The sequence below is a fragment of the Enoplosus armatus genome, chromosome 19, assembly GCF_043641665.1.
Source record: "Enoplosus armatus isolate fEnoArm2 chromosome 19, fEnoArm2.hap1, whole genome shotgun sequence".
NCBI lineage: Eukaryota > Metazoa > Chordata > Actinopteri > Centrarchiformes > Enoplosidae > Enoplosus > Enoplosus armatus.
In genome coordinates, this window is record NC_092198.1 from 19,890,043 (window position 1) to 19,912,546 (window position 22,504).

Genomic DNA, 22,504 nt, shown 5'->3' on the forward strand with positions numbered 1-22,504 from the left:
GCTGAGACGAGGGATTAACAATTTCACAAACGCGAGAAAGAAAGAGATAGAAAATGAACACCTTTTCAAAAACATTCATTAATATTCTACAGTTATCTTTTCCTTGATACGCACACGCACACACACACACACGCACACACACACACACACTCTGTATATACGGAGGCATTTTTCTGGAGAGTAATTATTCCGTGCAGCACTCCTTTGAAATGCCTGTTCTCGCCGTCGCCTTTATCTCACCGGGAACGATAACAACGCTTCTTGTTGATTAATTGAATTCACATTCTTGTGTGAGGTCGAATGCAACAGTGTGTGTGTGTGTGTGTGTGTGTGTGTGAGAGAGAGACTCGTGACCACAGGCTTGTTATGTTTTCACAGCGTTGCTTAACCTCGCGTTCGCGCTCTGAAGTAACCAAAATATTGAGGACGGGCATCTAAAAATACACAACGCACATCGTGTGCCTCACGCTGCACAACTGACACTCCTGACACTCCTGACGACTGACAAAAAGGCGTGCAGGTTGTTTTTCCGTTTCCGCTGGCAGAACGCTTTTTCATTTCGACTACATGAAAGCCAAGATTGGGACTGTTTGTGCTGGCGACTAATGCTCTTTTATTTGACAGTAAAGAGCAGCGAAAGAGGTTAGAAAGCACTTCAGGACACTTCACATCAAACAGCTAGCCACTTCATTTTAGGTACAAATGTGTGTGCGTGTGTGTGCATAGCCCCCCCCCCCCCCCCCCCCCCCCACAACAAGTCTCTTCTACAGCTCCCTAAATCCTGTCACAATAATAAGCCCGATCACAGAGCAGGCCTTTATCCATGGCGACATCTGTGGCACACACACACACACACACACACACTCTCCATTAGTGCTGCTCTATTTCGGCTCAGGCCTACATGTGTGTGTGAAGGCAGGCAGAGCTGCTCCAGAGTCAGCCAATCGCCGCTCGATACACACGTTCCTTCCGTCGCATCCTCCATCACTTTTTAATGTTCTGCAGCTAAAAAAGCGCAGACAACAAAACAGAGAACGAATCCGTACACGAGACAAAATAAGCAGGTCAGTATTGAATTCACTGCTGTATAACGACAACATACTGTATTATCACAAGGAGTCACAGCCGCTTTCTGAGCTTGTTTTCCTTCCAAAATGGCTGCAGCAAGAATTAAACCCCTGGACTGTAACAGGTAAGAGAGCTACAACTAATGCCTAGCGGACGGCAGAGAGTTCACAGGAAAGGCCGCGCTCAAGAGCACAGCGCATACAAAAATAATACACCTGAAGCACAAAAAAGACATGTAAATATAGAACGAGTAAAACGAGAGCCGACAACCCGGCTGAAAACCCCTCCCATGTAGACACTCCGCTAATCCACCAGGACGCCCACGATGATCCTTTCCATGATAAGTTCATCTGCTGGCAACCCTTTCCCAAAAGAATCGATCGACCCTTCAGCCTGTAAATTGCCAGAAAATGGCCAAAAAGGCTCCTTAAATCTTACTTTAGCCGATCCAAATTCTCCCCGACGTTTCTGTCTGTCGATCAACTTGAGTGGCCATTTGACTAATCGAATGAGCGCTATGCTGGAATTGACCAGCTGATCGGTTTACTGCTGCGGAACGTCTGCCGACCCCAACGCGACGCACAGCAAAACACGACGCCTGAGCAAAGTTAGCGAGTGGACCTCGAGTTGGGATCACGAACCCAATGACGTGATGCGTGTTCACTGCTTATCTCCAGCTACATCTGCTGCTGTGCTGCCACAGTGCATGTCCGCGGCTCTGTGGGCGTTCTCACAACAACTCTGAGGCTTGGCAGGTATTTGGTCATGAACCAAAGTGCTGGGCCAACTGATATTTTGACCTGCCGACGGCCCTGAACGGAAAAAAAAGTTCGCCGTGGTTATTAGGATTTCATCCTGAGGCGGGACATGAAGGCGTGTGCCAAATGTCGCGGCAAAAAAAAACGTCACGCTCAGGGTGGCGGCGCAGGAAACCATGAACGGCTGTACCAGATGTCATGGCTACCCATTTTTCAGTGCGAACCAGTGAAGTGGTGGGCCGGCTGACCGACATCACGTCGCGGTGATTTTCCTGCCCATTTCTCTCTCGAAAAAAGACCAGCCCTTCCTGGGAGCTGCGACGTGGCCTGAGCGTTCCAAGGGGGGGCTCCCACCGCCTTCTCCCCTCCTCCCCCCTGGAGCTCCAGACCTGACAATGATAAATGAAACACCGCGGCTAATGTCTGGCTAGGGGATATTGGAGAGTCTGCACACACAGAAAAGATTGCCTCAACTGCTCTGCAATTAAATCTACAAAGTAACCTCCCCCCACCCTCTCCTCCTGTGTCTCTCTCTCTCTCTGATTGCCTGGTTTCTTCACCCCCCATTTCTTCTCACCCATGTCTCCCCTTCTATTTATTCCTCCCTGCTCCCCCCCCCCCCTCCATCTGAGCCTCTCAATCAGCTCCTCTGATTGCCATCATTGTTTTTATTACTGCCCATCATTACGACCGCCGGCGCTACCCTTATTGTTGTGCCGCCCCGGCAGCCTCCCGCGCTCGCCTCACAGCGCACAGGGCGTCTCAAGGAAGCCGCGTGCTCGCTTAAATGATTCGTTTCTTTCTTCTTTTGTTTTTTTTTTTTTATGAATCGATTAAGTGTTTGTTAGAAAAGCAGGCCGCGTCGCTCCACAATACAATAGCCAAGGTTGCTGCTGCTGCTGCTGCTGCTGCTGCTTTCGCCGCTTTGTAAATGTGGACTTCAACTCAACGCTGCTGATTACAGAGCTTCAAACTGCAGGTGGCCCTCACACGTGATGAACTACATTGGGTTTGAGTGGGTGGGTCCAAAATTCGGGCCCCTTAAAAGACCTCCGCCTGCACCGCTTTTCGCGCTTTTCGTTGAGCTTTCGCGGGATCGTTGACGAAATGAATCGTCGCGGCATTGCGACATGCTTCTTTGAACGCGTAACGAGGCAGACGGTCTTGTCGTCTCTTGCGCCAGATCCTGAAGCAGCTGGCCTCGTGATCGGTTTAGTTGCTAAAACACAACACACCCTCCCTCGTCGGTGATGGTGGCATTAGCCCGTCAGGGTAACACTTTATTTTGTAGGTTTCCTGGGAATATATTAATGTCCTTAAAAGGCACCAAAGCCCAATTCATATTTATGCAACGTTCATTTATCAGAGGAAAACCTTATTGTCCATATGTGTTCAATTCTATTCACATCTGTACATTGTGCTCCTTTTCTTCGTCTTCTCTAGACCTCTGAAAACACTTGATTGGCATCGGTGTGTGTAATTAGAGTGGCGGTGGGGGTTAATAAGTCACCAAGGGCTCCCTCTGTGTGTGTGTGTGTGTGTGTGTGTGTGTGTGTGTGTGTGTGTGTGTAAGGGTTTGGCTCAATCGATCACCCAGAGCCATTAGCAGTGAGAGTGTGTGTGTGTGTGTGCGTGTGTGTGTGTGTGGGGTGGTGGGGCGCAGGAAATAGTATTTAATGCACTTTGCACTTAAAAAGACGCAGGACTGATTGAGCCCTTTCAGACAGGGAATGGGTAGAATGTTGCTGCGTGCATCTGTGTACTAAATGCTCGGCTTTTTACATTCACACACACTGCACTGTAAGTCCATGCTGTGCACTGATGAGAAGACATTTAATAAATGAAGGCACGGGCGGTTTGCTGCGGCATGCATACAGGCTTCCAGTAACACCAGGAACATTTATGATATGTCACAACTGTGTGCATTATCCTCTCCTCGCCTGGTAAAAAGGAAAACAAGTACTTCCTGCGTTTAACGCTACAGCTGGGCAGAGCTCCTTCAGACAGACCGGCTGGAAAGAAACACTCAGACAGGGAGGGAGACACCCAGAAGTCAGACTTCCTGCCTCTTCTTCTGCAAGCTGGGCACGGACTTTGATCCGATGGAAACATTTTCGCCGGTTAGTGTCATTCACCTCCCACATCACACACACGTGGCTGCTGCTAACTGATTCTGAAGGCAGCTTTGGATTCAAATGATCAAATAAATGTCATTTTGTGTGAGACTTTAAAACTGCAGCGTGAGCCTGATTCATCTATTTTCGGGTGGGGTGGGGGGGGCTTAGGGGGCAGGACGTGTCGTCTCCTCTGGTCCACACATCCGTTGCGTCCCTGTCAAAACACCTCTTTTACACCTCTTTGTTCCCCCCCCCCGGATGAAATAACATTTAACGCTGAATATCTGAGTGACAGTGCACTTCACCTCTTCACCTCACTTCTCTCCATCTTTTCACCTCTGTCTCTCTCCCCACGTCGGTCTATGAGCTCCCCCCCCCCTGCCCCCAAACGCCCGTCATTTTCTCCGCCAAGGTTATCGGGCCACTTTGTAAAACAACAACGGGCTCTGCTGATGGGGATCACACACACGCACAAGCACACACTCATTCATCCGCTGGAATCCCTCTGTTGTGTCTTCCCAGGTTCACGAGATGAGATTGGGGGGGGGGGGGGGGGGGGCAGCTTCACCTGCATCCACCTGATCTGTGTTATCTGATACTGAACTACACGGCCACGAGTATGCGGACACCCGAACATTACACAGCAGAGTATTCAGAAAATGTAACTCAAGCAAAAGTATGTCAGTATAATCAGGAAAATCGACTTAAAGTATTCAAATTAAAAGTACTCAATGCAGTAAAATGTCCGCTGTGACTGATTTCACTGTTGTAGTTGCTTGAGGTGGAGCTCTTTTTTTTTTTTTTTTAATGATTCAACTAATGATTATTCGGATTATGGATCAATCTGCGTCATCATTTTCTCGATTAAATCGATTGTTTATTTTGTAATAATTGTGAGAAAAATGCCCAAAGAGTCCAAAGTGACACCTTCACAATGTTGTCCCACCAACGACCCAAACCTCAACATTATTAACAACACATTTTAAAGAAATGTAATTATTAAAAAGGAAAAGCAGCTAAATTGGAACCATGAAATGTTTTTTTGCCCTGAAAAATGACTTGAACTTTTATCAAAATAGTTGCCAATTCATTTTCTAGTCAACTGACTGACTGACTGACCATTTCAGCTGTACTTTGTGTGTTTTGTGTGCAGAAATCTTTGAATTTGTAGCGGAATTAGTGACTCGAGCCGTCAGATAACTGCAAACAAACACGGCTACTTTCTCCCTCCCGGCTGAAGCTCAGTGGACTAACTGGTGTGCATATGGAGGGAGTCGAAAGCAGCTGTCCGAAGGGCTTCTGGCCTCCGCTGCTTTCGGCTCACCGTGTGCGGTCCCAAAAGAAAGCAAACTTTTCTGCTTTTTTTTGCTTTTTTTTCTTGAAATCCCAGAATTATTAGCATGATATCACTCCTGCCTGGTATTTGTGTCAACCCCCCAAAGAACCCCTGGAAAGCTTCCCCGTTAAAAGAAATCACAGCAAGCTGCAATAACACTGATTTACGCCGGCTAATTAAAGGACCAGCTGCTGGATGTCTGAACGCATCTGCATTAAGCGGTGATGAAGATGACGTTGACTTCTTCATTAGGCTTTTGTATTCACTTTTCCACATCTGTGAGTGAGGGTGTGGGGAGGGAGGTTGGAGGGGGGGGTTACAGGGTGGAGTGAAATGTTAGGGATAAGTCAACTAGGAATGGTAATGCCCAGGTAATAACAAGTATTCAGCTGTTGACCTCTGACCCCAAACGTGAATCCCACTGTAACTAATGAGCATATCAATCTTGCGAGGGGCCAATCAGAACTCATGTTACTGCTGTAAATGCCTCAATTGGATAAAATGAACCAATGAAAAGTGGTACTATGAGATCAGATGGGATACCACTTTTGGTACCAATCAGCCTGATAGTACTCATCACGTTATTCTGCGGTTATTACACCATTAACGGGCAACTAAGGCTCGTAAATGGACATTTACTCTTGATTCGCATCAATCCGCACCTTCTATTCAAACTCCGTTTTGTGTTTCATTGCTGACTCTTATGTGAGAAATGGCGCCAGCAGCCACGCCGGTGCAGTTCATTGGTGTTGGAAGTTCAGTACAGTTCGGGAATCGGAAGGGGAACAAAGCAGGCAGGTTGAAAAGCTGAGCTGAAACAATGACAGGATTCGCTGATTATTTGGTCGAAAGGAAATTAACTGGAAACTATTTTTGATTCATTGTTTCAGACACGTTTACAGGTTCCAACTTCTCAAACATGAGGATGGGTTTTGGACCTCCGACTCTGAGAACTCTGTGACGCTTTTCCTGACATTTTATTGTTTCATTACAGCATTTTTTCTTACAATTAATTATAAAAGAAGACCAGTGCATGACTTTTGTCACTACTTGTGTGTCCAATATCCAGACAGTTACATGACTGAAGCGTAGTACAAACTATTCAAAGTCATGCTTTATTTTTGTTAGTTTCAATCTCACGGGATATCAGATATAGACTGATACTTTGGACCCATTATTATTATTATTATTATTATTATTATTATTATCTCTATCTATGAACTCTCTACGATACATGATCCACCAACAAAAGCCCCAGAACAGCTACTAAACGGTTACTTCATATTGTCAACTGTTGTTTCCAACATCGAGAATGAACTTTCAATCAGTGGTTTAACCTTGCTGCAGTGATGCGCAGGTGTACATCAAGACCCCATGACATCACTGTTGGGTGTGGCCACAGGTGCACCATTTCTGGCCACGCCCACCGCTGATGCTGGGTGTGGAATCTTTCAAACAGAGAGGGCGGCAAAACACAAAGTGGAAATCTAATGACATCTATGACAACTCAGCAAACTCCCAACTGCCGCTTAAGACCATGTGATACGATTAAAAGCTCTGGAACACCGACTCAGTGGACAACAACTAATGTTTCCAAGGTCAAAAAATGAACTTTCAGTCCCATCCATCATCCTGCTGGCGCAGTTCTAAATCTAAAAATCCAGCTCAATATTAAGTCCAGATATTCAAGCGGTCATACCAGACATTCTCTGCGCTTTAACTCGTAAATATCAAGATTCCGCGTTTAAAACCGACACGAAACCATTTTCCCTAAATCAATCTAATTGATTTGGTCAAAGACGTTTCAAAGCCCGACAAGCTTTCATGCACAAACCTCTTGCTTGGCGCGGGGGGTTGGCCTTCCTCCGGCTACTAATAGACTCTTTGAGGTCCGTGCTTGTCCAGTTCAGAGGTGCTGTTTGGCTCTTCGAGGAAAAAAAACAAAAAAAACACATGCTACTTTTGTTAAATTACAAGTCGCCTTAACGGATGTTGTGGCCGAGTTACACTTTGTCTCCGAAACCTGGTCGGTCGGGTCCAACGGCTCCGAAGCGGAATATCAGTTCGAAAAGGAGGAAATTGCTTGTTTTGTTTTTTTGGTTTCCATAGCCCTTTCAGAGGCAGAGTTTTCAGCCGCTTGGAAGTACTTTTCCTCCCTTGTCTTTTCGGAGCCGAGGCAGAGCTTGTCCCCATCCACCACCACCACCACCGCCGCCACCACGCCTGGACATTTCTTGATTTCCTCTGGCGCTGCAGCCCTGAGCCAGACAGACAAAGGAGGGGAAGCCCTGCCAAGTCTCTCCACTGCAGGCATGGCTTTTTCCTTCCCTCTCCGCTCCCTCGCTCTTTCTTCGCCTCCCTCGATTGTGGCAGCGTTCCCGAGAAGCTTTGGCGATGCTCCAGCGTGTCTGCCACTGCCGTCTGAACCCTTCCATCCATCCATCCATCCCAATCGTCATTTCGCGGTGGACCCCCCGCCCTCCTAACCCCTCCACTCCCACATCCTCCTTTCCCCGTCCAACACCCCCCCCCCCCACCCAGTCCACCGCACGGAAAAAAAAAAAAAAACACACTTTGGGTAAATCAATCCAAACTAAAATTTAAAATCACTCAAACATTTGACTCTGTTCTCCTCCCTCCTCACCGTTTCTCTCCGTCTCTTTAACACTGAGCCCAAATGCCAGCGAGTCAATAATATCTTCTCCACACAATCTTTACACTTAACTCCTTAGTACTGTCATCTTTCTCTGTTTCATGTTAAAGGGTAGTGAGTGTGTGTGTGTTTGTGTGTGTGTGTGTCTCTCGTGTCTTTTGTTCGCTGCCAGTGCAGATCTATTCATCATGTGCCAAGACTCAGCGCCCTCACTTGTAGTGAAGAGGGGGCAGCTCGGTGCCAACCGCCCCGACTGCCAACTCAGTGCTGCTGTCGGTCTGTTTGCACACACACAAAACAACTCCCTACCTCACATGTGCGCGCATATACACACATACGCGCTTGAGTGACAACTATCGTTCAGAACGAAGAAATCAATCCACAGATGTATGGATTATTAACGGCCAATGCCTATATTCGTGATATACGTCTTCAAATTAGGGCCAAGCTATAATTCAACGCTATTATTATTACGTGCATATCTTTATAGACTTTTGGAGAAAATGTGGTGTTGACATGTCTTCTAAGTCATTTACTCCGAGCAAAGTGTAATTAATAACGAATAGGACAAGTCTTATTTGCACGTGTTAATCCGTTTTCTGATGTAATGCAGAATAAGGCAACACGCTGTTGTTTTGAACGTTCATTCTGACTGTGTCGCGAGGCTGTGCATCCGATTTCCACATCCAGATTTAATGCCAAGCTCACGTCGTGATTGGTCGATGGGTAGAGATGGGAAAGACTTCTTTCAAGACGCTGATAATACACACTACGACCTTTTGATTTGGGTTTAGTCGCACTGAACAATGGACTTTGGCCGACGTCAGGTGGCAGTATTTTGTTTGTATTGTTTACATGTCAAAAACCTGTAATTAGAATTGACTGAATATTGGGAAAATATTTTCATTAATATTGTGACTGATAATTAGTGTATTGCCCAACGGTACAACAAATGTTTACACCATTTATAGCGCAGGAAACTAATTGGTGCAATAATAGTAATAAAACATTCGCGTGTGGATGTTGACATCTAACCAAAATATAGTATAGTTTACCCCTAATGGGGTACCTCATTTGTTTGTGATGCCTCAAAAACTTCTACTTCTATTGTTTATTGTATATATACATGCATGTGGCGTTATAACAATATATATATATATATATATATATATATATATAATGTAAGTCCATGTCAGTATTCATGGAGTGCTCAAGAGGCAGATGCACATGCGCAGTTGCAGCTCATCAGTGTTTACAGTAGCAGCAGGTGCTAACGGTTTAAATAATAAGTTACTTAACTTGTTTCAGTCTTTCTAACTGTATCTGTTCGTCTCTGTAAGGAAGGCAATACTTTAAACGTTAGCCAAAGACGACCAGGACACAAAAGAAGCCAGCAAACTATTCACATCGGTTCGCTCTCTGACGCGGTTGTGTCACAAAGTTATATCATTTTGCTACAGAAGCTAGCACGGTAGCACGCTAAAGCTAGCCGGGATTCGGTCCTTACCGGAGACTTTCATGCTGTCAGTCCGGCCGGGCAGCGCTGTCTCCGGAGTCGGCATCTGGGCTTTAGAGGCCATGTCTCCCATTCTGCTGCTGACAAAGTGTCGCCAAACCGGACGGAGCCTGGAGGGGGAGACCATTGAAGCCGCAGCGGCGCCGACACACTGCTCTGCTGCACGCTGAGGGCTAGCTCAGTTAGCCAAGCTACATAACAGCAGACCTTACCTAACATTAACACAACGCTTGTGTAATGTCGACTTGCTCACGTGTTACTCAACTCTGACCATAAACAACACGTCCTGCTCAAACATGTAGTATGTACACTTGATGACATGATATAAGGCACTTGAATTTGAATTCAATTTGAATATGAACTCCTGCAAAAATGATGACTGCAAGCAGTAATTACTTAGAGAAATTCTTAAGTTCTTTACTCTTTTACTTTTACTCTTTCCACAAATTAATTTACGTCACATGCGCGCCGAATTCAACAGAAGACGTCGCTATTTCTTGAATTAGTTTATAAGTACACTTTTAAGATGCGCACCACCACCAATAAGTATAGTAACGCTAATTTAGAAGGTTTGTGAATGGAGTTTGGCCTTCTGTAGCAAGTCATTTCAACGGTTGTGTTGCAAAATATTAGCAGATATCTTTCAACTGTATTACAGAAAGCTGTTAAGATGTCACTTTTACATTGGCGCTACCTGTGGCTGTTTTTAATTGGGTTGCCCACAATATTGAGACATATTATATCTGAGCTGCTCGCATCATTTTACAGATTCAGCAAGAGTTTTGGAATGGGTTTATACAAAGTCACAGTTCAATTACAATAGCTGTTTGTTATTATCACATGTCATGTCCTAACTTGTGATTTTGTCAGCACGTTTGACACAATCAACACCAAGTTCCTTCTCGTTTTTTGTTCTTTTTCCGTCAGCAACCACGTATCCTTCAAGGTATTAACCACTTATTATTGGGGAATTCAGGTAACTTGTTACATATCTGTCATCTTAGTGTGCTTATTCACAGCACTTAAATGATCAATGTAGATGTAAATGTAGCAGAAAGGGGCTTTGATCAGGTAATTTACATGCATAAAGATTTTTCTATTTAAATTAAATAATACATTACTTATTATTATTATGTTAAATAGGATGAAACAAAGTCATTTTATGGTAAAAAAAAATCCTGGCAGTAAAATATAAATGTGGGATATAGCAAAAATATGCAATGTAAATAACAACAAATACCAGCAGAACATTCACATACTGTATAAATGAACTTTATGTGATATAAATATAGATAGAAGATGAAATATATACATTTATTTATGTTTTGTGTGTACATGTGCATTTTCATTGTTCAGACTCAAACTAGTAAAGCTCGTGCACGGTTCTTTGAAGAAAATGAGGCTCCATAGGACGGAAGCCGCTGATTATTTCATGGTTTGTGGCTGTAATGGTGCCGTCAAATGAGTGCACAACAGCCCCCCATCAGTCTACTGGTTCCCAGTACGCTGGGCGGAGGGGGGAGGGAGACAGATGACTCGCCATATGGAAGAACCCAGGAGGAACGCCGCTCATGTTGGAAAAATATTAATTTCAGCGCCTGACTGTCCCCATATGAAGGTGAGAATCATCAATAATTAAGGGCTTGTGCACAATTTCACATTCCACCAAAGATGAAGAAAGTTGTAGGGGAGATGGAGTACGTGCAGTTTCATGTCCGTTACCGCCTAGATGTTTTAGGGGGTGAAACGTAGCCAATGAAGATGCAAAACGAGACACAAATACAACCCTCTTGTCGGTGGACATCACAATACCAAACAACCAACCAAAGAAACAAAACAAAAGCATTTTGTTCAATTTAAAACTAGTTAGAGCTTGTTTTTGCTTTCTATAAAAAGCCTCGTATAACTCACATCGGCTAGATATTACCAGACAACATCATTAAGGTGTTATTCACTTCATCCTGCCTCAGCAACAAAAATGGAGTCAAGTCTGAAATGCTGACTGATTAAATACTTTACCTAGAAAACCTGGAGGAGTGACACAAAGTGAAGGTCTTGTGAAAGAGTCTTGGGTTAAGAAAGAAACACATTTTTTACCTTAATAAACCTAAAATAAGTGGAGTGGATGACTTTAATTGGCATTTGTATATGAATACAATGACTTTTTTTGCGTCTTTTACACAGCTTTTCTGTCATTTGGGGAAATGCTCTTGTTTCGTTGGCAGCACGTTAGCCTAGCAGACTGAAAACGACGGGGGAAGTTAGCCTCCGCCAAAACAGAAAAATTGTTGTAATGCTAAAGCTAATGGTTCCTTAAACCACAATCTCTTTTTGTTAAATATACAGGATAAAGTGTGTAAATAAGACTTTAGTTGCCTGGTGAAGTTATGGTCAGGCTAGCCATACTAATCTGCATCCAGTGTTTGTGCTGAACTAGCTTAGCCGAGCTTAGCGGACTGAAAACGGGGAAGTTAGCCTCCGCCAAAACAGAAAAATAGTTGTTATGCTAAAGCTAATGGTTCCTTAAACCACAATCTCTTTTTGTTAAATATACAGGATAAAACGTGTAAATAAGACAGCTTTGAGTTGTCTGGTGAAGTTATGGTCAGGCTAGCCATATTAATCTGCATCCAGTGTTTGTGCTGAGCTAGCTTAGCCGAGCTTAGCGGACTGAAAACGACGGGGGAAGTTAGCCTCCGCCAAAACAGAAAAGTAGTTGCAATGCTAAAGCTAAAGTAAAATAGCTCTAATGCTAAGGCTAATAGCTCCTTAAATGGCAACGACTTGATTTAGCTGTTCTATTTGTTAAAATACACAAGCTGCAACGTGCACCTAAACACCTTTGACTTGTTGGAAAGCATTTTTGCTGACGGGAGAAAACCCCTGCAGCCAGGATCCCGCATCTGGTGCGAGTCCTGGAACCAGAAGAGTGGAGGTCCAGCAATTACATATAATTCATAGCCTACTTTCGGTCATGTGGTGTGTTTTTATTTCGCCGTTTCGTTGTTTCTGCAGAATATGTTGCTTCTTGAAGCCATTTCGACTCAAACCCCATATCAATGGCATGTTTAGTTCAGAGTCAGATGGCTTGGACTGTTTCACTTGGTCTGTGTGGTGAGGCAGATGCTCTCGCTCTTCCCTTCCTCCCTCCATCCTCAAAAGAGGACGGACAGCAGTGGGAGGACAGAGCTGGAAGCTGGAGCTGGGGATGCAAAATCCTGGCTTCATCTGACTCCCTCTCTTTCAGAGGACCACCCCCTCCCCATCTCCTCTCTCCTCTCTCCCTCTGACTGCGCCCAACTTCTCTCCCTCCATCCTTCCATTCGGCTACTGTATCCACCTCCTGACTGCACCCAGCGCACACAAAACCAGATTTCCGAGGGGTTTAGGATGTTGCTTGGCTCCGGCACTCTTCTGGGTTTGGACTATTTGTGGTTGAAGAGTTCTTCTTGAGAGAGAGAGAGAGACAAAAGAAAACAATCGTTTTCTTTTCTTCTTTTTTTTTTTCTTCCTTTTTTTCCCCTTTTTTTTTTAAATTCAGCTGCAGAAGAAGGACGGTTCGACCTCCGCAACCCCCCCCCCCCCCCCCCCCCACCCCCACCCCCTCCCCCGCAGCATCCCTTCGCTTCCTCCGCATCCTCAGCATCCCTGCATGGACCTCCAGAGGAGAGCACCGCGGACCGAGAGACGCACGCAAAATCGTGCCGGCTGAAAGCGTCCCGTCACCGGACAAACACAACCTCCTGCGTCGGCGTGTCTTGCGGAGGTCTGGGCTGCTTTTTCTCGGCTCAAACCGCAGTGAAGGTCCGCTGATGGTTAAAAAATAGAAAGAAAAAGAACAAACAAAAAAAAAGAATAGAAAGCTGCGCCATTTATCCTGCACCCTGCCGCTGAAAGGTATTGTTGCTCGGTTTTTTTCTCCCCCCCCCTCCCTCCCTCCCTCCACACATACACGCACAACGTTTATTCATGTCGATCCAGTGAGTGTTGTAGGCCTTGTGGTTTTCTAAACCTCCATCAGCCCCCTTTAGCCTTTCATCTGCGCTGACTCTCCTCCTGCCAACCGCCGCAGTGTGCTGTCGTCCTCTGCGGAACTCTTTCTGACGGGGCTACACACCCAAACCCCCCCCCCCCAGTGCATAGAATCCATCTGTAAGGTTCGACCCTAGCGGTCCACGGTGCATTACGGCAGTTCCGATGTTCTAATTGCATGAAACCCCTCCAACCTGTCTTATATTTCTTATATAACTGGCTATGATGTAATGTGTCGGGCCCGCAGAGCCCCCGTCCAGCCATCGGACTCATTTCATGTATTCTGTGTAGGTGCATGTGCTCGACTATTGTGGAAATGTTTAATATAGGCACACACACACACACTCGCCCGACCCCCACAAAGGCACCCCCCCCCCCCCCCACCCTTCCCTCCTGCATTTTAGCCTACATGAGCTATCTGGGTCATTAGCATTTGAGCGGGTTAATGAGGCTGCAGATGGGGTCCACCCCCCCCCCCCCTCCCTCTCCTCTGCCGGAGAGCCGCTGAGCAGCTTCATCTGCTGCTGCAGCCGCAACAAGATGCAACACTTCTTTTGGGAGCTGACAGGCTTGTGTGCTCATGTGGGATGAGGGGTAACATCGCAGCAGCAGCAGCAGCAGCAGCGGCGGCTTCTTCCTCCCCTGCAGGCTGTGTCATTAATGCAGTGGTGTATAAGAACGTGCATTATGGCTGCTGCTGCTGCTGCTGCTGCTGGATAATGGAGGATAATGCTTTAATGGTCCGCAGTGCTGCTTTGAAGGACCACACCGCTGTCTTCCAAAACTGCATATCCTTACATCACGCTTAACCATTTCATGCTGCATTATTTCAGATCACCCCCCCCCACACACACCACCCTTACCACTCTTCCAGGAAGCCAGTGCTGGTTTTCACGAGGGCATGAAAAATCAGTTTGCAGAGACTTTACAGCTGCTTTCAGTCACATCATGTCTGCTTTTACTGTAGTTGAAGTGGAATTATGTTGATATGAGGTGCAGCTGGAAGTGTCGGGAATGCCGACTTGAGCAAGAGGGTCTCAAGGGGGGTGCGGGGGTCACATGATGAAAGGGATGATGTAGAAAATGTAGACATATATTTTTTTCTCTTGTATAAATACTGGAGAAACCACAATGTGGTTGAATCGCTTTGGTTGAAGCACTCCAAATAATAAAAAGAATAAATAAATACATAAAAAAAACGAATCATCATCTCTGCAAATTGAGTTGAATACCAAAGTGAGATTTTAATGGACTAAACAATGCAAAATGCTGGTATTGTCCTCTTACAGCAAGTCACCGCAGTTAGTATGCATAGTATATGCATTCAGTCACAATTCTTATCAATCCTTAAATATGAATATAGTCCAAAAAAAAGAAGAAGAAAAGAAAGAAAAAGCCAGAAGATATATGGCAGTTTTCTGGGTAGAAGCTGTGCCAGCATGTAGCCTATCGTGTGGAGGTCAGCGGGACATCCTTGACAGTCTATCGCAGGGCAGACATGAACACACACACACACACACACACACACACACACACACACACACACACACTCATAACCCTTTGGACCACTGTAGCCTCTTAAACTCTCCTGAGCTGCTTGTCTGTCTTTGGGCTGCAGGAAGAGACAGAGCACTGCAGAAAAAAATAAAAATCACATGGGGGTTGGGGGGGTGGGGTGGGGGGGGGGGGGGGGGGGGGGCAGGGCTGAGAATCCAGCCACGCTGTGTTGTGCCGTGACACCATCTGCATTAATGCATAATGCACTGTGAGTAAATGCAGTCAGTATAATCAGCGTCAATGTCATCATAAATGCTAAATGAGTCAGTGAACACGATGTACATGTTGTGTGTAATTAACATGGTCTGTGTAGTCAGCATAGTCAATATTCATACGCTAGAATAACCAGTAGTCAATATATATTGAAATACATGTATATTTAGTAAAGTCAGTAATCACAGGCTATATGACCTCCTGTGCCATGACAGATTCCCATGGTCAGAAAAGTGAAATCAGTTTATTATGGTCTTTTTTTAACATTTCTTCCTTTTTATATATAATGTATAATATCAATGCTTTAAAGGCGAGATTCACGACAACGACGACTTGGTGGTTGAGAAAACTATGATGAAGGGAACAGTGGGGGGGGGGGGGGGGGGGGGCTGAACACAGAGATGCGAAGGAACAAAGTGGAATTCTAACAGTGCCGGAAAGAAATGGGTATGTGTATGTGTGTGTGTGGTTGTTGGGTGGGGGGGGGGGGGGGGGGGTTGAGTGGAAGTGGTTGAGACAAGCTGGGGCAGAGCTTCATGAAGCAGAAGAAAGCTGAGGCCCCCCGAGCTGGGCGAAGCGTGGGTCGTCTCTCCTCGTGTTCACAGCGGACCTTGATTTAAATGTCCATACAATTAAGGCACGCGGTGAATGCCAAGAGGGCGGCCCGGGAAGTCAGCGGCGAGCTCACCCGGGACAGGTGACGAAAAGGCTGCCTCCAGTGGCCACACTGGACATCCACAACTCCCAGCCAAATCCAAAAAAAAAAAAAATAATAATAATAATAATAAATCCACGACGCGGCTTGCTTGGATAAAGATGGCAGAGCTCTGGGCTGTTTTGTATCTGGAAAGCACCATAACGCTAACGTGGAAGCGCCTGATGCAGTACCACCAATGACCACTAGTGGCCACTGCATGGTGCCTAACCCTAAGACTAATGGACGTGGAAATGCGAGTCTTGGTGATTTTGACATTAAGGCTTCAAGGGCAATATATCTTTGTGGGAGCTTTTCCTTGATTGACAGGCGTCTGAGCCTATCGGAGTCAGCTGTGGTGTTTTAGGTTTTTATTCCCCCCCCCTACTCGGTTCGTCACCCCCGTAACGTTCAAAGACAGCATAAAACAGGAAAAGTCAGTAACCTATACACAATGAAGCGGGTCTACAGTGATCCCTGACGCTGAAGTGTCCTCTTGCTAAAAAAAGTCCAAAAACAGGTAAAAGAACCCGAAAGCACAGTCGAAACCCGACTCCGCCGCCACCGGCCGTCCTTCCGGTCTCTGCTCCGTCGCGTCGCCGCTTCGTCACCCTCCTCGCATCAGCCTCCCCACAATGATGAGAAACCCCTCTTTTATTTTTAGCCCCCCCCCCCCCCCCCCCCGTGTAGAATAACGCATGATGAGTAAAGAGGAGCGTCTTCTTCTTCTTCTTTCTCTTGTGTTTTCTGCTCGTGGCTCGAGATGATGATGATGATGATGATGATGTACCCTTAATTTTTTTTGTCATTCAGTTCATCATCAAACTGTCTATTCTCGGCTTCTGAACGGTGTGTGTGGTTGAGTGTGTTCACTTCCAGGAGACATGGAGCCAGCAGAGCCTGATTTATCGCTCACTAATGCCCCCCCCCCCCCCCCCAATGCACAGGCTTTTACATTGATTGCGGATGTCCAGTATCCCTGCTGGGAAAGAAGGAGGTATATACCGTACACCGTAATGCATGCATGGTAGACACAGTGGAGGACTTCCTGTTGGACACTTGCTATATGTAATAAAGCATTGTTATCTGTTTTTTGTTTGTTTGTTTGTTTTTATTGAAACATCTGTAAAAAGTGTCACTTTTGTAAAGCATTCTCATAAGATGTCGGTCCTGACAACTGAAAAATATAAAACAAATAATAAGTATCTGTTTGTCTCTCCTTTAACTACATTATTATTTCAGTTTATTGTCAATATTACAAATGATCAATGTGCCGTACCCCCCCCCCCCCACCACCACCCGTGTTTATTTACAACTTTTGTGCTCGATTGTAATGTAATTTGATTATTTGCAGTTTCTAAAAGGGAATAAAAAGTGTGAAGGAAAATGAAGCTGTGAATTGATAACGTTTGTACGTCCACTTCCTGTGTGAAGAATTCAAATAAACGAAATCAGTCACCCCGATTTCCTTTGTCGCTTTTCGCCTTTGTTCCCCCTGTGTTGCAGCCTCGTTCACTGATGACTAATGAATAACGGATGTTCTACACACACGTCACAACCGTTCACCTTGAGGGAAAGATTGTGGTCACAGGTGAATATTGATAAAAGGCCCAAGGCGGCTCACAGGAGAGTCAACATATACTACCTTATACGTCTATGGACACTTATTCTTCAAGAATCACACAAATAAACAGAGTTTGTTTTAACTTGGTGTGAATAGTTTGTTACTTTTGCATGACAAGAACATCACTTTTACAATACACACAAACATTTCTTACAATGCAAAAAAAGAAAAAAAAGAACAAACAAAATCTGCCACAAAAAGGCACAAAACAAAAATATATAATAAATATATGTATATATTATAATAGTTTCCTGACCAGAGGGGTGTTTCGTGCTTTTCGTGACGCAAGATCACCAGTTAAACTGGGTTTATTTCAGTAAGCCAGGCCTATTTTAACAGGACATTCTGTTCCATAAAGGTGACTTCAATCAGTCTGACCTAAGGCTGTCGGACTGAAACGGGCTCCTCCGTGAACACCAGTCAGTTTGCAGCAGTTAATAAGGTAATAGAAGTGTTGTTAATGTTAAAAGACATTTGATGGGCAAAATCGGCGGAGATCCCCTTTAAAAACACGGGTTTAATGGCTCTCCTGACTGGCAAACAGATCCAGGATCAGCCTGGCAGGATGAGTCAGACTATGCCTCGGGAAAATTGGCGATTATTCATCTAACACAGTGGAATGGAACACACCCCTGGTTTATTCCGGGTTGAGCATTCAGAGGAAGCCAGAGGAGGAAGCTCCACCCTTTTCTTCTGACTCATCTGAGTTGTTGTTCTTCCGCTGAGAGGACTCTCACACACCAGAGACGCAGACGAAAACTGGAACATTAACGTTTCAACCTGCCGCCGCCGCCGCCGCCGCTGTCCGCTGGTGAAACGTGAGTTGAACAGAGAACCACAACTCAAGCCGTGAACAGGTTTACATGAGCAGCTGGCTGACATTCTGTCCGGTGTGTTTCCTGAATCACTCAGGGAGAAAATGGCCTCTGTATCAGAGGGGAATCTCTGCTGTCCTATCTGCTATGACGTCTACGAGGACCCTGTCCTTCTGTCGTGCAGCCACAGCCTGTGTAAAGGCTGCCTGAGGAGATGGTGGAGAAAGAAGCGGATGCTTGTGTGCCCCGTTTGTAAGAGTGCATCTGGAAGCAGACACCCGCCCCGTAACCTGGCGCTGAAGAACCTGTGCGAGGCCTTCTTACTGGAGAGGGATCAGAGATCTTCGGAGGAGTCGGAGGCCCTCTGCAGCCTGCACTCTGAGAAACTCAAACTCTTCTGTCTGGACCATGAGCAGCCAGTGTGTCTCGTCTGCAGGGATTCAGAAAAACACACCGACCACAGATTCAGGCCCATCGACGAAGCCGCGCAGGCTCTCAAAGAGGAGCTCCGGAGATACCTGACGCCTTTGCGGGAGAAACTGGAGCTCTTTGAACAAGCCGAAGGCAATCGCGCTCAAACTGAACGACGCATTGAACTCCAGGCCGGACGCACGAAGAGGCAGATTAGGGAGCATTTTAAGAGGCTTCACAAGTTTCTACAAGCGGAGGAGGAGGCCAGGATCGCCGCTGTGAGGGACGAGGAAAAGAGGAAACGTAAGGCGGCGAGGGAGCAGACGGAGGCTCTGAGCGAGCAGACAGCAGCTCTTTCTGACACAGTCAGAGCCACAGAGGAGGCGCTGGGAGCCGGAGACGTCTCCTTCCTGCACAGCTACAGGGCTGCGGTGGAAAGAGTCCAGCGGCTCCCCCTGCTGGACGACCCCCGGCCCCTCTCAGGAGCTCTGATAGACGTGGCCAAACACCTGGGCAACCTGACCTTCGTCTGGGAAAAGATGAAGGATGTGGCCCCCCCCTGTGCTCTGCATTAAACCCCGCTGAGCGCCGGCATGTTAGCATTTAGCTCCGAGCACCGCCGCGCCTATAAGTGCAGCCTCGCGGAGCGGCTAGCGTGGCTGTCGACTCTTGGGACTTTTCTATTTCCTTAGAAGTTAGCAGTAAAAGTCGAACTCTGACGTTAACGACGATTTCCTGTTATTTAGATTCGCATCAGCTTCAAAATGTCGTTGGGTTAAATCTCACAAACAACAAAACACTGGATTAGATACATACATTCTAGAAATCTATAGTGATGTATTAACTATTGTTTACTACTATTGTGGGTGGGATGAAAAAATATAAGTTGTGTTGTATATATTCTGTAACATTGTTGTTTGTTAATAAAAAGCCCTTGATAAAAAAATGGCTGCTAAAATTGAGGGAATGAAATCAGTGCACAGATTAGTAATTCTAAGAAACAATTTGTAATATACGGGACTGATCACGATGTTTTTCCTTCTGACACATATGCAGAAAATAGATTTAGCTCGCTAACACACTGACAACAAGGTGGTTTCCCCCCGAGTTACCGCCTGAAGGAGCAAAAAGCGACACGACAAAAGAGGGATTCACTTTGGAAAAATGCTCCAAAACTATCTTTTATTTCGACTGTATCGAACAAAATACACTCCATATCAAACACACAGCAAAGGCATTGCCAGAGACAGCGGCTCATACACGGGAGACTGTGCACGTGAAATAGTCCCTTCTTTCGAGCCGCCAGGCGAGCCCGTTAAAAGCGCCAGAACGTCAAAAACAGAAAGTGTTTTGTTAAAAAAAGACTCTGACAGGAAACCTTTGGCTTTAATTCAGCGATGCCATCCTGAGAGAAAAGTCCTTCTGATGAGCGACAGAGGAGGCGGCAGACAGAGAGCTGGAGGAATGCGTTTCCACGGCGATGGCTCGGGATTGGACGAAAAGAAACGAACGAAGAAACAGACAAAAAGGAACGTCGGAGTCGGAGGGAAGATCCAGATGATGGCGATGCAAAAAAGGGAAAGTGGAACAAAACGAGAGACAGCGAAGTAGCATGTGTGTGTGTGTGTGTGTGTGTGTGTGTGTGTGTGTGTGTTACATCAGTGGAAGGAGAATCCAGATGCCGGCAGGCCGCCGCACCACTGGCTGATGAACTTGAGGACGTCCTGACACTCTGGACTGTGAGTGGTCTGCAGGAGAAAGAGGGACGCAAACAGCGACCAATCACACAACAGACTCAACATACGGCCGCCACTGCTGCATGTGGAAGGCATAAAGGTGTGCGCGGAATTCTGTGTGTGTGTGTGTGTGTGTGTGTGTGTGTGTGTATTTGTTGGCGTGAGACAATGACGCTGCGATTAGCCGACACTGCTGATTCACAGCAAATCACTGAGGTTGAGAGAGATGATGAAACTCAGTGAAATTAGTTTGGCTTTTCTAACTGAGACTTTAGACAACTCTCCCTCTGTGTGTGTGTGTGTGTGTGTGTGTGTGTGTGTGTGTGCGCGCGTGTGTGTGTGTGTGTGTGTGTGTGTGTGCGTGTGTGTGCGTGTGTGTGTGTGTGTGTGTGCGCGCGCAACAGTGTCTGAGTCTATTATGAAACCATTATGTCTGCCAGTTTAATGTCAACATGTGTCTAAATGTCAACCTTCGTATTGAAATCTAGATTAAATATAACATTTAAATGAAAGCCCATCCGTGTTATCTGCTGCCTTTAAAGTTTAGTGGAACCCCCCCCCCCCCCCCCCCCCCCACACACACACACGAGATATTAGTGAGACATCTTGGATTCAACCGCTCACGTTGAAGTTGTCGGAAGCCCAAAATCATTTAGAGGGAGCCTATTTTATGATTTTAGTTTTTGGGACAGAGATGCTTGTGTTTAAAGTCTCCATAGGAACTAACTGCGCTCGTGTACATTATAGAAGCTGTCATGGGATTTATCCGTCATGGGACGCTGCAGCTCGGAGACAGTTACCGTCCCACCTGAGCTGAAACTTGCCTCTCGGTCTGTTCTCACCTTTGTGGCCATGAGGAATTTGTTCCAGTCCTCCTTGTTGGCCGCTTTCCCCGCGGACGAGAACTCGATCTTGTTCCTCAGCACGGGGTAACCTGGAGGCAGGAGCGCCACAGAGTGAGGAGGGGGGGGGGGTGTGGGGCGAACAGTGTGCGTGTGTTTGTTCTCTGTTGGTGTGTGTTACCGGTGAGGACGCAGGGCAGAGAGCGAAGGCCCGTGTTGGCGGCCACCAGCGAGGCTTCGTACGTGCTCCTCTCGTCGCGCGGCAGGACCTGCTCCAACCGATTGTCCATGGACACCATCAGCACCCAGTCGCGGATCTGCTCCCGCTGGGCGTCCTGTCTCACACACACACACACACACACACACACACACACACACACACACACACACACACACACACACACACACACACACACACACACACACATCGGGGTCTGTTTGTAGGCAGCGTCTTCCAGCACAAACAGGAAGTGAAACAGTTAAAGCTGCTTCACGCCACCTGGAATTGGTTTTGACGACAATTTAGCGAGAAACTACGGCAGCAACTGACGATTATTCTGATCAGGCTTTCCATTTATCTGTTGATTATTTCCAAATGTTTCCAATTTGTCCAGCCCAGAGTACAAAAACACAAAGATACTGAATTTACAGTGGTATAAAACAAAATCCCTCACATTTCATCCTTGCGTTCGTGTGTCGTCACTACAACAACACAAGAAACACTCGAGGCCGAACGATGATTAGACTGATGACTAACTGAACTTAGCTAATGAAAGCCCTGACGCCACTTACTGTATCACTCAGTAATCAGTGCTTTAAAGAATAAAACGCAAATAATAAAAACAATAATAAACATGACAAAAAAAAGTTTTCACACCGTGACTTTAGGCCATTTAAGGACTTCTGAGGACCTGCAGATCACTCTTGAACAGGGGTCAGGTTCATTAGGGGGCCAGCGTTACACGGACGCAGTGGAAACACGGGTCCACACGTCTTAAATATGCATCGCTTGTTTATGTCTTTCAATTCCTTTGACAGTAAAATGTATTTGTTTGACTGTTTCCGAGGGCAGACGCAAGTTTTGAGTGCTAACAGAAATCATCCTGATCATTTCTGGCCACTTCTGAGGGAT

The 22,504-nt window shown here is 46.1% G+C and overlaps 3 protein-coding genes across 5 annotated transcripts in view; 1 reads left to right on the forward strand and 2 right to left on the reverse strand.

Moving 5' to 3' along the window:
* Positions 1 to 9,633, reverse strand: part of msraa (methionine sulfoxide reductase Aa) — a 27,973-nt gene extending 18,340 nt beyond the window's left edge. The window contains exon 1 of one of the 2 annotated variants that reach the window (XM_070925838.1): positions 9,440 to 9,633. In XM_070925838.1, the coding sequence (XP_070781939.1) occupies positions 9,440 to 9,575 (136 nt within the window). In that variant the 5' untranslated portion in view covers positions 9,576 to 9,633. Of the gene's footprint in view, positions 1 to 7,113; positions 7,161 to 9,439 lie in introns of those variants that run through there. The other variant, XM_070925839.1, reaches the window with a different exon arrangement.
* An 8,755-nt stretch (positions 9,634 to 18,388) lies between these two features.
* On the forward strand, positions 18,389 to 19,739 carry LOC139301856 (E3 ubiquitin-protein ligase TRIM35-like). The gene has a single exon (XM_070925336.1). It carries the CDS (start codon positions 18,488 to 18,490, stop codon positions 19,367 to 19,369), a length of 882 nt encoding a protein of 293 aa, XP_070781437.1. The 5' UTR covers positions 18,389 to 18,487; the 3' UTR covers positions 19,370 to 19,739.
* A 205-nt stretch (positions 19,740 to 19,944) lies between these two features.
* Positions 19,945 to 22,504, reverse strand: part of ift172 (intraflagellar transport 172) — a 30,632-nt gene continuing 28,072 nt past the window's right edge. For both annotated transcript variants that reach the window (XM_070925335.1, XM_070925334.1), the window contains exons 46-48: positions 21,554 to 21,707; positions 21,373 to 21,464; positions 19,945 to 20,542 (exon numbers count right to left, since the gene is read on the reverse strand). In XM_070925335.1, the coding sequence (XP_070781436.1) occupies positions 20,453 to 20,542; positions 21,373 to 21,464; positions 21,554 to 21,707 (336 nt within the window). In that variant the 3' untranslated portion in view covers positions 19,945 to 20,452. The remainder of the gene's footprint in view (positions 20,543 to 21,372; positions 21,465 to 21,553; positions 21,708 to 22,504) is intronic.